Source organism: Homalodisca vitripennis, chromosome 5 (assembly GCF_021130785.1).
Source record: "Homalodisca vitripennis isolate AUS2020 chromosome 5, UT_GWSS_2.1, whole genome shotgun sequence".
Classification (NCBI taxonomy): domain Eukaryota; kingdom Metazoa; phylum Arthropoda; class Insecta; order Hemiptera; family Cicadellidae; genus Homalodisca; species Homalodisca vitripennis.
The window spans coordinates 9,899,525-9,923,387 of NC_060211.1; the positions used below are offsets into that span (position 1 = coordinate 9,899,525).

The window sequence follows — 23,863 nt, forward strand, 5'->3', positions numbered from 1 at the left end:
CTCTGTCACTAAAGACAGCGCTTAGAATAGTGATAGATGCCAGTGAATATAGGCCTATCTATGTTCATCCCCTAGAATTCAGTTACAAACTTTCACTAAAGTGGCTCGTTCGGCATCCGGCTCCGTACGGCTTAGAATTGTGTCAAAACTTCAATTCTGACTTCTTCACTTAATTTTTGCTTTGTATTCCTGAATAAATAAAGTGTCCTAACAAAATTAAAGGTTCTTTTGGGCGAAGCAGTTATTAAATAAAATAACACTTAACTGTATGATGAAACAATATTTTAAAATTGCATTTTCATATGACTGTTTGTTAATCTCGATGGTAGTGATAAAAACAAATTCTATCTCAGAGTCATGGTATGTCTGAAAGCTGAAAAATACTTGTGGCCACCAGCCACTCTAGAGACCTTGGAAGCTTCCTTTCTCACAGTTGGGGAAGCCAGAGTCAGATCATCTCAAGGTCAAGAGAGTCACGCCACGTCTTGTACAGCAGACCGCATGAGTAACCAACCGGTTGGACCGCGTCTAATTTTAGCTCGTCCGCTGTCGGAAATAGGCTACCAGAATCGGTGACTCACCGTTAAGCTACAAATCTTACGTACGGAAAATAGTTGTTCTCAATGCGAAGCAAGTACGTAATTAAGGTACCTATTGTATTATCTCTGTGGGCTATATTAATTAAATATTTCAAGCTTTTCTTTGAAAGTATATATAAGGCATTTTGAATATTTAACAATTTTAACTATAAAAGAATTCAAAACTTTTTACACTACAAATAAGTCTTAGAAGTTTTTGATTAAAATAATATACCATAGCCTAAATGAGAAATTGTTCATAATTGTACAAATGAACAAACGTGCATGTCCATGTATGAGCATTTGATGTTTAATATTGTTCCTATAGAGCTAAAATAAAGATAGTTGCCTGTACAACTGCCTACAAGGCGATGTTGCCTGATGTTGCCTCGTTCCCTTCTTAATTATCTCACACCCAAATTTGGTCGACTTCTGACATAACTTTGTCCACTACAGATTTATTAACTGCATTATTTTAACCCTCCGGTTAACTTTAACACCCGGTAAACTCGGGCATAAAGATATTAAACAACGGTTTTTGCCATAACCAAATCTTGCAATGATATGTTTCACACTATAATACTGTGGGCACGCTATCGTGTCGTTTTTGCCATGGCAAAAATAATGTAACAAATAATTTGTAGTAAACAACTTTTTGTTTGCAGGTGGCAATGGGAAGCTGTTTTAGCCAGGACAAAGTGGAACCAATAGCTGGTGAAGAGGTAAGTGAAACATCTCCAAGGTGTGTATTTAAGTAATTATTGTTAAAGAGGGTTTTCGCATTACAGTAACGCAGTGTGCGAGTTATGGTTGGCATTTCTCGCAGAAGCTCACTTACAAATTCATTTAAAGAGCACAGCATTTTGACTGTCCCATCTTTGTATATCTACGAGGTTTCATGGTGCAAATGTAGTAGATGGAGCTGCTATACGCGAACCCAACATCGCTCGGCTCTGGCTGGTGGACTGCCTCAAAACTCAGGGGCTAGGTTTTTTTGAAAACTCCCAATCATTAAAAAATATAAAAGGAGACACTATTTAAAAAACCAACTAAAAGAGTTGGGCTGATAGAGGGGTTTTTACTCTGTTGGGAAGTATCTAGCCTAAACTCATTTGTATTATATTATTTAATGTAAGTTTAATTTCTTATTGTTTTTTAACCTTCATACAAATATTTAACATACATGTATTTTTATATTAAATTTACAATAGTGTGCTGCTGACGTTTCTCAATGCATGTCTACGGAAATAAGATTAAAACCGAGAATTTTGAGGGTTACAGTCATGTTGTGCAAACAAAAAAGTTGTAAAAATCTTATTCATTGTAGTGTTCTGTAAAACTTGTTTTTTGTCCCGATTACCACTTAAATCGCCTTATTGTTCTAAAACACAATACATTGTTTTAATAAACCCATACAACTGACTATCGCAGTTACCGCCAGATCGTAACGTAAGTCTTGCCAACCTATCCAACAAAATAACGTCATCACACGTGTCACATGATGACGTTGCATGTGATTGTACTCAGTGTGTTTCTGCGATGTCCCTACTACAATCGTAGTTACCCAGGTCAGTTTACGAATATTACAATCTTGTTTTATCTTTAATTATGTCCTCTTGACTCCACAATCAATACAGTTCTTCGTTAAGACAAGAGGAACCTGTATATAAAAATTTCAAGTCTGTAGGACCTTTCTCTCAAGAGTTATGACACGGTACCGTACAGACAGACAGAAGAGTAACAATATTTATTTTATCTAACATATAAAAATATATTTTTTCAAATAAATAGAAGGACATATGATATATAAAACTTATTGCTACAAAAACAATCATTACTTAAAGACATTAAAATTAAATAATACTCAGTACTATGAGCGAGTACCATTTAAACAAAAAAATATTGCCTTTTCCAAATAAAATACAGGATATTTAAGGACAATTGAGTTCTTAATTACTGGCGAGAAAATATAGGACCTCTGAAGGCTAAGCCAGTTTAGAGGTTCCATTTTAAAACGTTAGATATTACATTACTGAAATTGCCTTCGCTAATACATAACTAAAAAGGAACACACCAGTGCTAAAATAATAACACCAATACAATACAGATGAACAGATAACACAAAAATATAAGAACGCCGAAGATGGTTAGTAAAAGTTTTATAATAAAAATAGGTGTTATAATACTTAGTCCGTAAATTATCGTAATAGGTGATATCGTATTATGTCACCTATTACGGTGACATTATACGATGGTATAATGTCATCGTATTATATATTAAAAATATTATATATATATAATATATATATATATATATATATATATATATATATATATATAAGTAGATATGAATATGCCGATTCTAGACCACTTTTGGGACAGACAGAAAATCAAGGGAAAATACTGTTTAAAGGACAATAAACGAATCTGTAAAATCAAACAGTATGGCGGTTCTGGACCACTTTTGGGACAGACAGAAAATCAAGGGAAAATACTGTTTAAAGGACAATAAACGAATCTGTAAAATCAAACAGTAAGGCGGTTCTAGCTCACTTTTGGGACAGACAGAAATTCCATACAAAATACTGTTCAATACACCATAAATATGTAAAAACAATTCACAATACAATTTACTTAAATAAACTATGGTAAACTGTATTCAAGCAATATTTCAAGATATGAATATGGCGGTTCTGGACCACTTTTGGGACAGCCCAAAAATCAATACAAATACTGTTCAATACACCATAAATATGTAAAAACAAGATAATAATGTGGCGGTTCTGGACCACTTTTGGGACATCCCAAAAATCAATACAAATACTGTTCAATACACCATAAATATGTAAAAACAAGATAATAATATGGCGGTTCTGGACCACTTTTGGGACAACCCAAAAATCAATACAAATACTGTTCAATACACCATAAATATGTAAAAACAATTCACAATACAATTTACTTAAATAAACTATGGTAAACTGTATTCAAGCAATTTTTCATGACAGTATGACAACATAAATTGTGGAATTTATAATACTCGAATGTTGAATTTAGAATATGTTGGCATTACCGTTGAGCGAGAAATGTTGGTAGCACTGCGCGGCACACAGGAGAACTTAGTTAAAAGATTTTTCTATAATAAATAGAACAATCTGAAAACATTTGACCAGAAATTGTGCTTTAAGTCAAGTTGTCACAAAAATCACCACTTCTCAAAATTTTAGTTTACAAATTTTTGCTCTTTAAATATGGAGCGGAAAAAGATAGAGTGCCCATACTGCAAAAAAGACATTTTTGAACATCACTATACTCGTCATTACAATTCGAAAAATCATTTGAAGAACAAAGAAATTTATAATAAAGAACTAAATTATTTGAGGACTTGGGCTAAAGAGAATCAAATCGATGGTCACGAAAAGATGTACAATATAGAAAAATTGCGTGAATTAAAGAAAAGCTTTAAGGAAGATAAAAAAGATCTCAATCTATTTAATGATGAAAAAATTCAATCAATCGCTGAAAAATTGTCCATAGAAACAAACGATAAAACTAAGTCTGAAATGATCGAAGAAATTGATAAAACTCTTAACGAAAAACCTGAAAATATCATAGATGTAGAAGTTTTATCCTCAATACACGGTCTTTTCAAGCAATACATTTTAACAAACTTGAACGACAATTCCATGTCAATTTACAAATATCTATCAATTATGAGGCCAGAAATTAAAAGTTTAATAGAAAAATTTCAAGAGAATGTTAAAAATATGAAGGGTTATCTCTCGTTGGAATGTGAATATGAAAGAACTTTAGTGAACGGTGAAACACAAACGTGTCCAATGTACTTTACTATAAAAGCAGATGAAATCTTCGATGTAAATGATTTTATCACCAAACAATTTAATAAATTAACACATCGTGAACAAACAAATCATCCAAATAAGGGTTCTGGATGGACATTTAAAAGCTGCAAACAACTAGTTTTGAGCATTAATAAACACGAAATGATGAACGCAGGATCATATATCGATTTACCAAAGAAAATCAAAGATAAAAAAGCTTGTATAAATATCAAAAATAAAGATGATTTCTGTTTTATTTATTCTATCCGATGTGCTATTGAAAAACCAGAAACTCATGTAGACAGAGCAAAACAATATGAAAAATTTGTAAATGACGAGATATTTTCAGGTTTCGAGTATCCAATGTCCTTAAAAGATATACAATCATTTGAAAAACGAAGTTACAATTCCAAGTATAAGTATCCTAAAATGTCTATCAATGTCTACAGTTTTGATGAAAATATTAAGGTTGTTCCGTTACAAATTTCTGAAAAATATGATGCCGAGTTAGAAATCGATTTATTGTATGTTAAACAAGAAGACAAATCTCATTATGTTTTGATCACGGATTTAAGTAGGTTAGTGAGTTCTCAAACATCCAAACATGGACATAAAAATTTTCTATGTAGAAGATGTTTAAGCCATTTCTACAAATCTGGAGATTTAGCAGATCATTTAGAAATTTGCAAGCAACATGAAGTATGCAAACCTATTATGCCATTTCCAGGTCAAACAACTAAATTTACTAATTATCAAAAGAAGTTTAGCCATCCGTACGTTATTTATATGGATTTTGAGAGCATATTAGAAAAAATTCCGACATGCAAGAACAATCCACAAAGATCGACTACAACCAAGATTCAGAAGCACATTCCTTATGGTTTTACTCTATATTTAGTGTCAAATGTGACCAATCGTATGTACAAGCCGATATGTTATCGAGCAAAAAATGAAGAAGATTTGCCAAATGTTCCTGCAAAATTGTTTGAAGAACTCAATAAATTATCGAAATACATAGCTACAAAATATAATTCTAAGAACAAAAAACCTATGAAATTAACTGAAGAAGAAGAAATTTCATACCAAAATGCAAACGTTTGTCATATTTGCGAATGGTCTGCTTATGATGTTGAGTCAATTCAGTATGGTTTTACTCCTGATAGTTGGAAAGATAAGAGTTATAATAAAGTAAGAGATCATTGTCATTTAACCGGCAAGTTTCGAGGCGCAGCTCATGCATGTTGCAATCTGAATTTGAAATTTCCACAAAACATTCCAGTTTTCTGCCACAATATGTCAAATTACGATACTCATTTGTACATAAAAGAATTGGCTAAACAATATGGAAATGTTGATTTGATTGCAAACACCGATGAAAAATATATAAATTATTCTGTAAATTCTGGATATGGCTATGAATTCGAAGGTGATAAGCCAAGAAAATTCATCAAGTTTTCGTTTGTAGACACGTTCAGATTCATGGCCTCGTCTATAGAAAAGTTAGCTAAAAATCTAAAGAGAGAAGACTTCAAACATACAAATCATTTTATACAAGATGGTCTGAACGCAATTCTAGATAGACAACCAAATGACGAAGAAGAAATCTTTAAAATTCTATCTGGAAAAGGCATATTTCCTTACGAATTTATCGACAGTATTGAAAAACTTGATTACACAGAAGAATTGAGAATTCAAGATTTCTATTCACTTTTGACAGACGAGAGCATATCTGAGAAAGATTTTCAACACTACTTAAATGTATGGAACAAATTAAAAGAGAAAAATCTAGGAAATTACTCTGATCTCTATAACATCCAAGATGTTTTATTGCTTGCTGATATATTCGAAAATTTCAGAAACATTTGCTTAAAATGTTATAAACTCGATCCGGCACACTATCTAACAGCTCCCAGTCTTGCATGGGACGCTATGTTAAAATTAACGAAGATAGAATTACAGTTAAATAGTGATTATAATATGTATTTGATGATCGAAAAAGGTATTCGCGGAGGCATTTCTCAATGTATTAAACGATATGTTAAAGCAAATAACAAATATTTGAAAGATTTTGATAAGACAAAACCTGAAAACTATCTGTTGTACGTCGATGCAAACAACCTTTATGGGTATGGTCTTATGCAAAATTTACCATATAACGAAATCAAGTGGATGGATCCTAAAACGTATACAACAGCAGAATGGAAAGAAACAATTTTGGAACTCACTGGCGACGAAGATTATGGCTATATTCTTGAAGTCGATCTAGAATATCCAACAAATTTACATGAACATCACAAGGATTTACCTCTTGCTCCAGAACATTTTAAAAACAAACTTTGCACAACTCTACTGGATAAAACTGAATACGTTGTTCATTCGAGAAATTTGAAATTCTATCTGGAACAAGGAATGGTGTTAAAACATGTGAATAGAGTTATCACATTCGATCAGAAGCCTTTTATGAAAGAATACATTGATTTTAACACAAACATGAGAACCAAAGCTACAAGCGACTTTGAAAAGGACTTTTATAAGCTGATGAACAACTCAGTTTTTGGAAAATCTATGGAAAATGTGAGAAACAGATGTGATATTAAGCTTGGAAATGAAGAATTTTCAATGAAACAAGCTAAGAAAACAAATTTCAAATGCTTTAACATCTTTGACGACAACTGTATAGCGAGTCACATGTACAAACAAAAGGTAAAATTTAACAAACCGATTTACATAGGATTTTCAGTTCTCGACCTCTCAAAATTGCTAATGTACGAGTTTTATTACAACAAATTAAAGAAGTTTGATCCAGATTTGAATCTGTGTTACATGGATACAGACAGTTATTTTCTAGAATTGAAACGAGATCCTTTTAAAATTATTAAAGAAAATATAGATGACTTTGATACAAGTGATTATCCAAAAGATCATGAATGTTTCACTACTAAAAATAAGAAGGTAATAGGGAAATTCAAAGATGAGTTAAATAGCGAAGTTTTAGAAGAATTTTGTGGTTTAAGGTCTAAGATGTACTCGTACAAATATCTAGATAAAAACCCAGTTAGGTGTAAAGGAATTAAGAGAAGCGTTGTAAATAAAACAATAAATATCGAAAACTTGAAGAGATGTTTGTTCGAAGATAAAGAAGAATTTAGGGAGATGACAGTCATCAAAAGTTATAAACATGAGTTGTACACTGTTACCATAAACAAGCTGGCACTGAACGCTAAAGATGATAAGAGAATTGTCCTAGAAAATAAGATCGATACAGTACCGTATGGCTATAAAAATGAAGCAAAATCTGATATATTAGACGAATTAAATAAACTTGGAAACTTTGAAAATTGAGAAATAACCGGAAGTTTTTACGAATATGAATTGAAAAAGTCAAAGCTGTAATTTTTTCTATATAAATGGAGGCCCAAAAGAAATGTATAAAGTGTCAAGAATTTAAAGATTTGTCGAAGTTTTTTCAAGATAAGACTAGAACAGATGGATTATGCTATTATTGTAAGGATTGTAATAAGAAATATAGAAAAGAATTATATGATAAAATGGAAAAATTAACTTTAGAAGAGAAAGAGTGCACACGGTGTAAAAAGGTTAAGAATATTTCAGAATTTTATAATCTCCATTATAGTAAAGACAACAAACAAGCATATTGTAAAGATTGTGCTAAACAAATCTTTGCTAGACCAGTTCTTTGCGTATGCGGAAGAGAAATTCAACATTTCTATAGTCTTAAAAGACATTTACAAACAAACTATCATAATTCGAATGTTTAACATTTAGATATTCTATAAATCAGTCGAGATTCTGCCATATTTGTAGTAAAATGATTTCCGTTGTATAAAATATTCAAAGATTCTTTCATTTGGTTATACAGATTGATAGAATTTGGTTCGTCATCAATGAACAAAATCTCTAATTCAGGATAATTTATTTTTAGATGTTTTAATCGGTTTGGTATTTCTCGTTTCTGAGCTCTGATAACGTAATAAGGCCATTCCCACATGTGATTCTTCTTAATTAACACAAAAACATGGTGTTTTTTCTTATCAAAATCTTTACATACCATATCTCTCTTCATTAATTCCATTCGCAATTCTTGATTCTCTATTTTCAAGGATTTCATTTGACCTGAAATTTGTAACTGTTTTATTTCATCTTTTAACTGCTTATTTTCGTTTTTGAGTTTGTACTCACCATATTTTCTAAAGAAGGTAATACTTCTTTCGTAACCCAATTTTTAAACAATTTCGCTTCTGGTTTATGCGATCTCAAAATTAAAGAATAAAGTCCAGATTCATTAACGAAAACAGTGTTATTTTGGAAGTTTGAAGGTAAGCTATTTATAGCCCCCTTATATTTAGATTAAAATAGAAGTTTTTATCATCTTCGTCAACGTTTATTCTGATCGTTTGCATAGTATTTTCATATTCTAGAATTTTTGCTACGTCTTTAGCCTTAAACCAGATCACATTGTTTTCGTCAACAATCGTAAAGATATGTTTGTTATTGAATTTTAGTTGATTATTGAGTAGGTCTACAACTGACTCCATTTAGATAGAAATAAAATTTAACTAGTAATTTTTATTTCAGTATAAAGTCCAGATTCATTGATAAAAACAGGGTCAGGATGAAGATTGTTAAGGGGTCTATGGGATAGACTCTTGTAATTTATACATTCAAAAGTTGTTTTCTTGAAAATTTGAAGGTAAGAACGATTCGTTCCCCCCCTTGATTCATCATTCTTTCGACAATCTTAAATATATTGTTGTTTTACTCTCATTATTTAATAGATTTCCTTCAGAGTCTTGAATAGTCAGAACGATTTTTTGAATTCTTTTAATATTTTTTCTAATTGGAATATAATCGATTTCATTTGGTTTTTCACTGATTTTTGATCCATAAGCAACATTTGGGAAAAAAGTGTACAAAATTTCAGATTCTTTGTGTAAATGTTCGGTATGATTTTCAAAACTAGGTTCAACGAGATTGCAGTGCACTTCAATTACATCAAACGGTCTAAATTTTGGCGTTTTATTTCCTAAATATACCTGATTTGGCTCAATAGTTTCTTGAACAAACCCTAACAATTCTACAATAATTGCTGAAAACATTATTCTTACTGGTGATTTTATTTGAATTTTATTAGAGAGATAATTTTTTTGCATTTCAAACTTGTTTTCGTCAAAGTTTAAAGATTTATCTGATTGTTTGAATGTTTTCAGATAATTTTTAAGGGAATTTTTTATTTGATCGAAAGTATAATATCCTTTGTTTAAACCATAGTATTTTGTTATGTTCTTCTCACTAAATCCTATGCAATAAGGAGAACTTTCACTAATATTTATTACAAAATTGTCAGAATAAAAACCGCTTAAACCGATAAAATAATTTGATTCTTCCTCTAAGTGTATAGGATGTTCCAAGTTTAAAACTAATTTAGAGCTTTCTGAAGTCAACTTGAACAGCTTCATTTTCGCAAGCGTTGCTTCAAGATGAAAATCTTCTATTTAAATGGAGAAATTTTTAAAGCAAAAAGATCAGATAAAACTTCAAACGTTTGAAGAAAATAAGAAAGATCAACCAATCAGATTGTTAATTGTTGGTTCAAGTGGATGTGGAAAAACAACTTTATTATTGAATTTTATCTACAATAGGTTGATTCCTTATTCCAATTTGTATGTTTTTAGTAAATCTTTAGAACAAGACGCCTATAAAAAATTACAAGAAAGATTTGAAAATATTGAGAAAAACTTAAACAAAAAAATATCACATTTTTATAATGCTTCTGAGGACATAGTTCCGTTAAGCGAATGTAAACCCAATTCGTTAATCGTTTTTGATGATTGTATTTTAGAAAATCAAGACGTTATTAAGGAATATTTCGTAATGTCCCGTCACAAAAACATATCTTGTATCTATCTTTCTCAATGCTTTTCAAAGGTTGATAGACAAGTTATAAGAAATAACCTGAATATGTTGTGTATTTTTAAGCAAGACGATCACTATTCGAGAAAGATTTACAACAATTATGTTGGTTCTGATATGAGTTTTAACCACTTTAATGAATTATGTGATAAAATTTGGAAAGAAGACTATGGATTTTTAACTATTAATCTAACTTTGAAGCCTAAAAATGGTAAATATTTGAATAAATTTTCTAATATAAATGCTGCTCAGTGGTCTCGATAAAATATTTGTTACAATTATTTTTACATTATCTTTACTTTTTATTTACATTATGAAAACAACTGAAAAACGGTAAATCTGTTCACGTTCCACGTTCACGTTCCACGTTCACGTTCATGTTTCACGTTCGCGTTTCACGTTCATGTTTTACGTTCGTGTTTACGTTTCACGTTCGTGTTTCACGTTCATGTTTTACGTTTCGTGTTCACGTTTTGTGTTCACGTTTCACGTTTCGTGTTCACGTTCCACGTTCACGTTCTACGTTTCAAAATTTTCCTAAATAAATGGCGAACGTAACTTCAGAAGAAGCAAAAAAACTTGATCAAATAGAAAAGAAATTAATCAAAGAATTTAAAGAACAGATTCGAATTGATGAAAAAGAACAAGAATTTATTCAAAAAATTAATCAACCTGTAACATCTGCAATAAAAAATGTTGAGGGCAAAATTGAAAATGTTTTAAGCGATAATAAAAATTTGATGAATTTGGTTCCAGTTGTACGACAATTTGCTGATATTTCGATACCAGAATCTGAGTTTGAATTGCCAAAATTACCATCTTCAACACCATTTAGACCTCGAATCATTGAAGACTCTACCATAGTTGAACCAATAAGTCCTGGAACAACGGATATAATAATTGGTGAAATTGGTAAAAAATTTCTTCCTAGAGCAAAGGATGATAAATTTGGTTTGTATTGGGACAGAAAAAAGAAAAGTTTTATGATTGGAAATTTGCCCGTGAATTTTGAGCATAATGATATAATTATTGAAGATAAAACATATGAAGGAACTCAAGGTTTATGGAGATTATTAACAGGCACTGATGTTCCAAAAGACGGTTTATATTCTGAAGAAGACTTGAAAAAGTATACAGAAATTTTATGGAAATCTGATTCAATTTACAAAAATAATGATCCATCAACTAAGAAACCAAAGTCAAGTAAAGGTAAAAAATATCTCAATTTGATTAAACCGATTTGGGAAAAAAGAATCGAAGGATCAGGTGTGAGAAAATACAGTGATAATAAGATTGAATACAGATATATCGACGATTTGACAAAACTCGATGGAATTATAAATTATATTTATGCTCAAGAGAAGGCTGGAAATAACAATTTTTTGAATGAAAAGAAAGCAATTAAAGATTTTATTTCGAACAAACTTGATGAAATGATTGAAAAACCTGATGGAATTAAATATTTAAAACGAGTTTTGCCGGCAATAAGTTCATCTATGATTGAAGGTAGCGGACTTTTGAATGATTTTATCAACAATTTACCTTTTGAATTACACGTACCAGGCTATGAATATCTGGGACCTGGCACAAAACTTGAAAAAAGATTGAAAAGAGGAGATCCTGGTATAAATAAATTAGATCAAGCTGCTATGGAACACGATATTTTTTATGCAAAACATAGAGACACAAATTCCAGACATATCGCAGATAAAGTTTTGCAAGATAAGGCAATGGATAGATTTTTATCAAAAGATGCTAGTTTAGGTGAAAGATTTGTTGCGCTTCCAACAGCTGGAGCAATGTTTTTGAAGAGAAAACTAGGAATGGGAATCGAAGAGAACTTGAAATTTTAACTATATAAATGGAGGTGAACGTAAACTTCAGCAAAAATCAGAAAGAAAAAATAAAATCCGCTTTTAAGAAGAAAATACCCGTTAGTATTCAATTTAAAATAGATCAACTAAAAAATGGCGAAGATAAGATATTTTTAACAAATAGACAATACAATAAACTCGAAAAACATAAGAAAAACAATAAAGGAACCAGAATAGAATTTTCTTATAATCAGTTGAAAGAACTTAAAAATGGTGGACTTTTGAAAGATTTATTAGATTTTGGAGAAAATATTCCAGTTGTTAAAAATGTTGTTCCTTATGTTCGTAAAGCTGCTCCAATCGTTAAAAAGGATGTGATTCCTATTGTTCGAAACATTTTAAATTGGTTAGATAAAGAGCTGGAAGATGTTACAGGATCTGGATTAGATGAAAAAACTTTGAATTACGTGAAATCAAACATTGAAAAAAAAATTTAAACCTTTAACATTCGGGGAATTGGAAGAAATCTGCAAAAATATTAAACATTTTAGAGGAATCTTCATGAGAGATACATTACCTGAAAAAGTTAAGAAATTTGAATGTGGAATTGTGAATTTAGACTCGATTATGGGAAGTGGAACGCATTGGATTTGTTATTATAAAAATGATAAGAATGCATGTTATTTTGATTCGTATGGAAGAATTGAGGACAAACCACCTATAGAATTGATTAAATATTTGAAAAAATCAAGCGTCTACTACAATGATTCTCAGATTCAAGACTATAAAGATCCCCCAATTTGTGGTCATTTATGTGTTTTTGTTTTGAATGAACTGAGTAATGGTAAAGATTTTAAAGAAGTTGTTAACAAATTATTGCTTAATAAATATGGATTCACAAAATATTTTTGACGTATTTGGTACACAAATTATTCAAAATGTAGATAATAGTTTGAATTTTGATAGTTTGAGAAATGAGTTTGATAACAAGTTAGAAAATGTATTACAAAACCTTCCAGATTCAGATATGTTTGCTGTCGAGATTGAAGATTTTAAAGCAGAATATGATAACAAACTTGCAAATTTCATGAGTTCAAATGAAGTTGCTGATAAAATAAAAACATTGGAAAAAGAAGTTGATGATGGTGTAAAAAAATTATTTACCAATTTAATGTCTCATATCGAAAAAGCTGATGAAATTACTGAAGCGATCAAAGTTGAAAAGAATTATGTTAGTTTGGCTAATAAGAAAAGAATTGTCGGTGTTCGACCTGGTATTGACAAACATGATGTTGTTGTTAAAGAACAAATTTTAAAACCTCTAAAATTATCAGAAAACATCGATATTGTTGATTTACATGATCCGAATGTTAAAAATGCCTTAGATTTTAAAGGAAAAAGAATTAGCGGTGTTAGTAAAGGAATTAATCCATTTGATGTTGTTGTAATGATTCAATTAGAAGATCATATTAAAATGTTTAATGAACTAAACAAAAATTACGAGAATCATAAACAGCATGTTAAAGATTTTACAACAGAAGTCTATGACAAGTTAGAAGCCAGAAATAGAAGATCAGTAGACGATGTTGGTGAATTACTTGATAAAGTAAATAAACTAGAAGAAAACTTTAATACATATAAAAATAGTGTTAATGTATTAGTTGGTGAAGTAATTAACAAAATTCTGGAAGATTTTGATACACATTTCAATGAGAAAATAAACTTTTTTGAAGATTTTGGTACACGTTTAAATGAGCAAATAACACATAATAATGAATTACTTAAAAGTATAGATGATCGATACTCTTTATATCTCGATAAAGTAAATAAACTAGAAGAAAACTTTAATAAATTTAAAGAAGATGTTAATAAAACTTTTGAAAATATTGATAACAGATTTAATGGATTAGGTGGTTACGATGACTAATTTTCCTTATATAAATGGCGCTCATATATTGTGTGAGATGTAAAGAAAAAACTGCAACAAACGATATAAAATACTATGCAAACATTAACGGAGTTAAAAGAATTTCGGGAAAATGTGCTGAATGTAACTCAAAAAAGAGTCAATTTATAAAAACTTGATTTTGAAATTTTTTCTTAATAAATAGAGATGGCGGGACATTACAGTGCTTTCGATCTTTTTATCATGCAACACGAAAGAGATTTGAAAAAAGAACATTGGGATGATATTTCTCAAAAATATGAATTATCCGAAGATATGATGAGATTATACGTAAACAAATTGAATTGGTATAACATTGCTAAATATCAAACTTTATCATCAGAGTTCATTCAAGAAAATATACATTATCAATTAAAAGATCATATGTCTGTTCTTTGTCTCTATCAACACTTGAGTATAAAGTTTTTGGATGAAAATAAAGATACAGTTGATTGGAACAATATTATAGATAGCGGTTACTATCCTGTGCAGATTTTATTGAAATATGTGACCGAGATCGCAAAATTTAAGGAAGAGAATCCTGAATATGACGAAGTAGATCATTAAAAATGACTCTAATCTTTTTAATTATTTTACTAAAATTTATATCTTTTCTTATAAAAACGTACATTAGATCGATGAAAAAATGATACACGATGTTTAAAATTTCTAAATTTTCTCTTATTAAATGGCGGACTACAGAAAATATGCTAGTGATATTGAAAGGGCGGAGTTTAAAAATTTCTATCCAATTAGTAAACAACATTTGAATGAACCGAATAAAAGAACTGAGTTTAATATTGATTTTGGAGATAACTTTTGCTCGTCTAACTTCCAGTTTTATATTTCTGGAACTTTAACAAAACAAGATGGTCAAGCATATCTTGGAACTGATAATGTAAGATTAATCGATAATTTTATACCGTTTTTATTTTCTAAGATTGAAGTAAGAAAACACAATAAATTGATAGAAGAAGTCGAAAACTGTGGCCAATTAAGCACAATTAAAGGAACTATTTCGTATTCAAAAAGTGATGTTATTTCTCAAACTTCTAATGGCTTTGAATCAGATTTTAAATTTGGTGTTTTTGAAGCAGCTGGAAATTTATCTCATTTTGGATTAGGATTTTTTGAAAATGTTACTATTCCGATCTATAAAGGAGGATTTTATCTAAGTTTTATAAGAGCAGAAGACGATGATGTGATTCTGAAGACTGCAACTGGAAATGTTATGCCTGTTGATGGAAAAATAACAATTACAGATTTTTTTATTAGAGTTCCAATGATTGATTATAAAATCACGAGTAAAATAAGGTTGATTGATGAAATTACAAAAAGTCAAAACATTATGTTTAATTTTCTAGATTGGCAATGTATTGAACAAAAAGGTATTTCCGGAACAACTTATTCGTTCGATATCACAAATATTTATAGAAATATCTTCAATCCCAAGTTCGTTATCATAGGTTTTCAAACAGATAGACAGAATAATCAAGAAAAAAATCCTTCAAAGTTTGATAGTTTGGATGTAAAAAATATCAGAGTAAAATTGAACGGTTCTTATTATCCAGATGAATTACAAAATTTAAACATTTCCGGAGGTCTTTTCAGAATCATGTATCAGATGTATCAAGATTTTAAGAAAGTTTACTGTAATAATAAGGAAATGTATTACAATCCTAAAGAATTTTTAGCGAATAGACCTATTTATGTCATTGATACAACAAAGAGTATGACAAATATTTCTGGTTCAAAGAACGATATAATTATCAATATGGATTTTCAAAAAGCTGTTACAAACGCGATTTGTTATGTTGTTGTGGTTTCTGAGAAATTTTTAGCCTATGATGTGATTAAGAACGATATTAGAGAAATTCAGTAAAAATCGCGTTATTTTCACTATTATTCATCGGATAATTTTAAAACTTTACAGAATTGTTAAAGACATTGATATAAGTATTCATTTTTAATTTCAAATGAATATCTTAAAAAATGGGGGTGATATTAACAAAAAACTATTCCAAGGTCATCTTAAGGGTTGGACCGGAAGTTATGATTTTAAAAAATACTTTAATATTTACTGATCCTATATACCAAATTTCAGCAAAAAAGCTCCAATAGTTCTCGAGATATAAGAGTTTTAAGATAAGGGATGATTGGGGTAGTTTTTGAAAATTTTGTTATTTTCATGAAATTTTAAGTTGAACTCGCTTGTTTTTGAAGTTTCAGATTTTTCTGATAATTTTTTTTATTTTTTTATGAATATTAAGAAATAGGGGATGATTTCACCCTTATGGATAAGTTAAGTCGAAAGAGTTAAGTATTTACTATATGTGTACCAAATTTCATTAAAATCGGTTGAGTGGTTTTTGAAATATAAAATTATTAATAAACTTGTAAACTAGCACTCCTAATTGAACAACTTATATAGCAGAGATATAGCTTATATCTTTCGAGACTCTCCGTAGCTCAGTTGGTAAGACGCTTGCCTTCAAAGCCTGAGGTTCTGGGTTCAAATCCCAGAGCTTCAGGCGCGCTTTTTATTGAGGAAGACATGGTTGTCGTTCAGTGGTTGGGGACAAGTCTTTACACGAGTGGCCATAGTGTAATGACTATAGAACAAGCCGAGTAATGACAACTGTGGTTGGCGCGCCATTTGCTTCCTCACCTTTCCACTTCATTCCTTAATTCCTTCTCTTCCTTAATTCGTACATTCCTTCTCTTCCTTAATTCGTTCATTACATTCATCATTCACATCATTCATTAATACAACATTACACTTACAAAACACCCGACACAAATTCCCTAATTGTATCTCTCCATCAACTTCTACACAGTAGTTACCAAAGAAAAAATGAGACTTGGGAACAAAAAAATTCCAGAGTCTAAGACCCGAATTACAGCTCCTAGCCATTAACTTGGTTGGACAGTAGCAGTGCAGGGCCAAGTCTCTAAACAATAGACACCGTAGAAGTTGAATGTGATGTGATTCCCCATAGCGCAAACACGCACACTAACAACACTACACCAAAGACACAATCATTCATTTTGTCTTTTACAATAATTGATGATGTTCATATTATTCTCTTTCATTCCTTCTAAAACTTCAAAAATATACTCTTTCGCTGATGAAAAATCTCGATTTCTTCCGGAATAATCTTTGTAATCGTACACATAATATCCTAAATAGTTGTACAATAGAATGAAATTATTTCTATTTATCTCTGTTGTAGAAATGTAAACACAAACATTTGCGCTGAAAAATTTATATCTCGGCAGACTTAGTTCCATAATCTCCATTTATAAAAAAATCTTTTTGTTTAAATGGAAGAGTATAATGCCAACTGTTACAAGTGTTCTAATAGAGGAGAAATTATCGATAAAAGATATTTAGTTTGTAGAGGTTGTAATTTAATTTTGTTAGAAAGACCTAAACCTAAGAAATTTCGAAATAAATTAACACATTTGAATAACCTGCTTACAAAATTGCAATATGGAGACAAGAAGCAAACAAAATTTGTTACAGAATTTAGAAAACAGAATAAAAATTTTTACTTATCTCTTGGAACCATTGACAAAATTATTTTCCTTTTCAAAGAATACATTAGGTTTGTAGGTATCGATACACACGTTTATTATGAAAAGATATTACCTGTATTTTTTCATTATCTGGATGTTGAATTTGTTTATGATTTTGAACCAGAAATCCTCGATGATTTTATAGTACATTTGGAGAAATTAAACGAAGAACCTCTTGAAAAGAATGCGGTTTTACTCACATTCTCCCCGACTTCTCGAGTGATTGTTAGCAAATTTCATTTTTTCCGTCTTTAAATTTTTTCTATTTAAATGGAGTTCTTGAAAGAGTTAAATGATATTGGAGAATGTAAGTTTAAAGAGTATAAGAAGTTAAATGAATTGGAAGAAAGGAAGAAGTACAAAATCTTGAATTTGGAGAAAATGAAAGATAAATTCGGGTTTACAATAATTGCCGAGTTGGAAGATTGTAAAGTACACTTACCGAACAGATTTTTGACTGTTTTGGATGAAAAAAAGATTAAAGAATTAAACAAAAATGAAAAATTACACTTGGTTGTTACTGGAAAGAAGACTATAAAAGATAAAGAAATTATAACAATTAACTTTGTAGAATAAAGTCTTAACTCTAAAACTTGCAGTCCCTCCCCACGTCATAGTACTGTTTTGATAACCATAGTTGGTGTCTTTCTTCATAGGAATCACATGGAATATTATCTACAGTAATACCTTTTGTTTCACACAAAATGTGGACAAAAATTCCTAAGAAATTCATCAATTAAGTCTTGATTATCTTGAAAGGACGTATAATATGGGAAAAATGTCATAAAAAACGATGAAAACTCTCTGTTTGTTTATTTTTTACTTTCTTTTCAATATCTTTCGTAATTATATTAAATATATAATCCCTTATTTTTTTCGTTTTTTGTGTGTACACGTGTGCAGTTTTCGTTCTTTCTGCAAAAGACTCTACAAGTTCTTTTAATTCTGTTTCATTTAAAGACGGTATCAACTGTTGTTGAGAATAAACCGGCAATTCACTGAATTCATCTTTGTTGCACTGTTTTAATGCTAGAAATTGTAGAGACTTTGGTGAGTTCATGTTGTTTGGTGACTATTTAGTAGAAAAGTTTTTTATTAAAGTATGTTTTTAGTAAAAATGTTTTTATTTTATTAAGATAAATCCTTTATTCGTAGCAGATTTGACAACATTTTACAAAGCACAGCTTAAGAAAGTAGAAGCTCAGATTTGGTTAATTTTTCATTCCACAGAGTAGATAGTAATGTACCGGAGACGAACGACTGTAGATTCGGTTAATTTTTCATTGAGATTTGCTGTGTTATTTCTCAGCTTCCTTTATGGTACATTGAACAGTATTTTACATTGCTTTTCGGTCGGCTCCGAAAGTGCGCCAGGAACCCCATATTACTATCTACTTATATATATATATAGAAAACCATAAAAAATATTAAATCCTCTAGACCCTCCAAAGGATACTTGTATATGAATACGAATACAGATCTTGAATATTTTATTTGAATACTGTTAGTCCAAACAAATAAATACTTAAGGTTTGAATACGATTCTTCCAGAGAAACTGTATACATTTCGATAGTATTGAGGCATTCGAATATATTAACACTTGGGCTGTATTCTTCCATTATTACTGGGAAACTTTTTTAAGGATTACTTCATGCCCCCGCCAGACCGCATGTCTTGGACCTTAACAGAGCCGTGCTACCTGACCGGGAGCCTTAGGGCCAGTCAGGCGACCCTCTTCACGTTTCACGCGAAGGACAACGTGGGACAACGCAAAAACGACATTCCTTGTCTCCTCGCTTCGCAGCGTTGTCACCACCAAGGTTTCTGCCGAGACGTTACCGGTAGTGGAGACAAACCTCGAAACATTTTTAACTCGTATACAATATGATTACATTGCTCAACTTTATTAATAGAATAAAAACACTTCTTTATTGAGGCGAATTAGGACCGTATGGTCCTTTCTTACATTTAACCTCTTAAACAAAATTAATCTTAATAGTACAAAATAAGGTTTATTAACTAAAACTTACTAACACAATATTCCATACACTCTTCCATTCACACAGTCACGATTCAAAGAGTAGCCCCGCCGCCCGCCACGATCATCCGGTCCAGGTATCTTCGTCTCAGCTCCGCCCCAAACCGTTCCCGGCTCTCAATTTGTTTGACATGATCTGGTAAGCAGTTCCATAATCTACAGGCGGTAACGGTGAAGGATCGGTTATAGGTTGTGGTTATGTGTATTGGAATTCTGAGACTTTTTGCGCCACTCCCCGCCAAAAACTGAAAGTTTTTAGATTAATATTTTGGTGAATCCGTATTAATAATAGAGTACAATAATGAAAAAATGCGAATTAATGACGGCTCCCGAAGTGAGACTAAAATATTTCAAGATTGTAAATAATTTTCTTGTGAGAAATAAATTGTGTTAGCAACGCCAATTGTGAAAATATGGCCATGACGTCGACCGGTTAAGCTAAACTGAAACATACAATATCCATTTAGGAGTAAGGAAGACAATAAAACATGTTAAAACACCGATTGATGTCCTTTTTAACATCAGCAACTTTAAACTGTCCCCAATCAAGTTTTATCTATAGACGTTTAACCACAGTATATACTTTCCAGATGGACACGACAGGCAGTTCCTACAATGGAAAGACAGACGAGTTTGACGGACCCACCAAGCGACGAGGCTGTACCGACGCTTTCTTCCTTGTACTGTTTATAGGCTTCATTATTGGTCTCGTAAGTATATTATCTCTACATAGGTAATCACAAACAAGCAGTTTCACTCTTATTAGTTAACAAATTAACAAGTCTGCTTAGTTTACTACACAATCTAGGTAGTCTACTTTGTTGGAAATGGAATTTTTTTTCAAAGAAAAAGCTAATTCAAATCATATTGTTGACATTTTTCATGCCAGGAGTGGACCAAACAATCAAGGAGTGATAACTCTGTTTCATAGATACATTTCTCATGTGTTGTTCACATCTCACTAATGTTTTCCTTTATCCCTCATACAGTATATAGTGCAGTAGGAGTATTATGATGATAAAAGCATTGTACATTATTTTTCAGTGGAAACCTTTTGGGATTCCTGATTAAAGACCTATTTTTTTTTATTATCCATACATATGAATAAATATTGATTAATTTTGACCAAATTTACGTTACAGGTGTTTATAGTTTATACCTAAATAAGTTTATATGTATTTTTAAATTTTATTTGTTAGTGTTTTCCTCATGAACCATGTACAGTATTTGGTCTAAAATTAAAAACATTTTAACTATCCAAAACTTTTAATTAAATTGTTATTATAACAAACATGTTAACAACACTTTGACCACTATAACAGACACATTAAATAACCTACATTAAACACTACATTGTTACTGATTCAAGTTCAAATTTAAATTCTTTATCTATATCATACATTTTACAAGGACTTAGCCAGCGAGAGTTCGAGAGTCTGGAGTCCCCAAAATTTTTTCTTGGCTTCGTCCTTGAGATTTTATATACATTACAATAAAGGCCATTGCACAAGAAGACCCCCCCCCCCCCATGGGCTTAAGTCTGTGGGTCTTCTGTGGGAACCTTCTATGACTAACTGTATTCTCCAACAAATGTTTAACAATGTGAACTCCACCCCTCTCACATTCTTTTACTGCTATTTATGACATGGTAGAATGTACACAGATGTCATGCAGAAAATTAAATCTTGTATGAGGTGTTTATTTGTTTGAAATGAAATGAAATTAATATTTTGTGAAAGCTAACATTGTAAGCCATACCGTTCATGTGGTGTTTAATTGATACATAATTGATAAACAATGTATTTAACCAGAATTTTAGAGGTGGTGGTAGATGTGATGAAAAGAACATTATGTACCGTTCTTTAAAATTGTAAAAAATGTGTTAATAATAGTTTTTAACCGCAATAACTTTGACTGATAACTCAAGACATGAGTTGCAAAGTAAAAACATATGGTGGTGACAGTTATTATTCTTTTTCCTTAGTGTTATTCTTTTATTTGCTATTAGTTTTTGTAAAAGTCAAGTGGTTTTATGCCATGTTAAGTTAGAATATCAAATAGATGTGCAGCGGAGAGGCCCGCAAGTAAAATTGTTCGAAAAAACCAGTCTGAGTATGGGCCTGCCTAGTTATAAAGTACTGTCTATAGTATTCTGCTACCTCCTGTTACCACCCATAATGCTATAAAAAATAATCAGGAAGCAAATGTATTGCAATGGCTGATTTTTAATTAGACAAGTATAGAATTTTCTCTTTATAGAATTGAAATCCAGTAAAAATTGTAATATTGTACCATAATTTAATTATTTATTGTAAATGAATTTTTGTTTATGAGCACTTATAATCACTCAATGACAGAATTTAATGTTTTTTTGATAACTTCGTCGGTTTTCTTTTTTGTTAAAGAAAATACAAACTTGACACCTAATTTATATCAAAATGAACAACCTGTACGAAGTTTACAAACAGGGCACCAAGGTTTATAACAATAATTCTGGTGATTCTACTGAATAAAAAGATTGCTTATATTTAAGGTATAAGCACGATTCAACTTTAGGATATTACTTGACTTGCATGATTCAACTCGTATAAAGTCACATTAATAATTCAGTACAGCTGAAAATTATCGCCAATTCCTTCAGTCCATAAGTAGTATGCACTAATACTTTTATCTCTCCGTTTGTAGCAACTCATAGTTACAGACAGTTCTCATACAATTATAGGAGGATGTTTCTTTTGTTTCTCTGGTCCTTGGCATTAAAGCCACCCTTCAGATATACAAGTATTATGAAGAACATTTATGTATAAATTTGTTGACGTGACAACGTCTTAAATTAGGTTGCGGCTCGGAGTCACTCATGAAAAAGTGTAACGCCCGGTAACGTTACGATGCCCGTCCAATGGGTCCGCCGCACGGGATCCGCACGGGATAAAGCAGATAACTGTGGGTCCGCCGCACGGGATAAAGCAGATAACTATGTTTATTCGTGAAAATGTGGAGTGCTTAGATTCGTCATTTACAACAACTACAACAATAAAGGTAAATAATTGTACACTGATATTTCATTATCGTAAACTATGATTGATTGATTAATTGTTAGATTGACACAAAAGTTGAGAAACTGAGTTTATAGGTTATGTCATACTATTGACAAATGTTGATAGTGTTAAGTAAATTATTAGTTTAAATCACTCTGCAATCAATCGTAATTCAGTCGATTGAGAAGAAACAGCGCGTATTGCTAGTCAAACATTTAAAATAACAAATTATAACCTCTAACCTGTCATAACAGTGCGACCAAACAAACGAACTAAACCGACCAATCACCACGCGCGGAGTTAGAATTTAACTGTGTTTAGCAAGAATTTCAAATTCCAATTTTAGTAAATGTTTTATTCAACTTTACCATTTACAATAACAAATTTTAATTAATTTCAAATTATGTACAATGTTTTAGTAAACAAAATATATTTCTATAGTTAAAATTTGTGCAATTCTTATTTTCATTCAATTCCTTGTTCCTATTGTGCAATTTAATAATATTCATATCAATAAATATTCTACCGAGAAAAAGACGTTGTCACGTAAAATCTTCGCCCGTAAAACCGACTTTACAGGCAACCATAATTTTTTTTTTTGTTACAGTTTGTGCTTGTGGGGTACTGTGTGGTTAACGGGGACGTATTCAGGATAGTAAACGGCTACGACAACTGCGGAAACATCTGTGGACGGAAGAATGAACCATTGTCCGATCCAGCTCTTCAGTGTTTTGGGAAGGACATGACTGATAAAAAGTAAGTGAATCGTATTAATACATATATTTTCATATTACATTATTTTAGGTAGTCTAGAGTTCAGATGTTATATCAGCAATAAAAGGTTTTAACGGTTATTTAAAGTTTTATTCCCGAGCTAGTGTACATGATATTTTCTGTGAAGATTCATTTCATACTGTAGGCTAGGTTTAATTTAATTATTTACATGATTATCGTTACCGTTGTCTTACTACCTAACAGGTCATAATCATTCTCCTTTTTAAATACTCGTTGTTTTGGTGGTAATACATACACAATTAAAATTTATTATTTACTAGAGCAATACTTGAATTTTACTTGTTACAAGTTTAAAACATGTA

The 23,863-nt window shown here is 31.0% G+C and overlaps 1 protein-coding gene across 1 annotated transcript in view; it reads left to right on the forward strand.

Annotated features, from left to right (window-relative positions):
- Positions 1–1,142: 1,142 nt before the first annotated feature.
- The window catches only part of LOC124361787 (choline transporter-like protein 1), a 51,789-nt gene continuing 29,068 nt past the window's right edge, over positions 1,143–23,863 (forward strand). Inside the window, exons 1-3 of the mRNA XM_046815763.1 lie at positions 1,143–1,300; positions 20,319–20,438; positions 23,374–23,522. Coding sequence (XP_046671719.1) covers positions 1,250–1,300; positions 20,319–20,438; positions 23,374–23,522 — 320 coding nt within the window. The 5' untranslated portion in view covers positions 1,143–1,249. The remainder of the gene's footprint in view (positions 1,301–20,318; positions 20,439–23,373; positions 23,523–23,863) is intronic.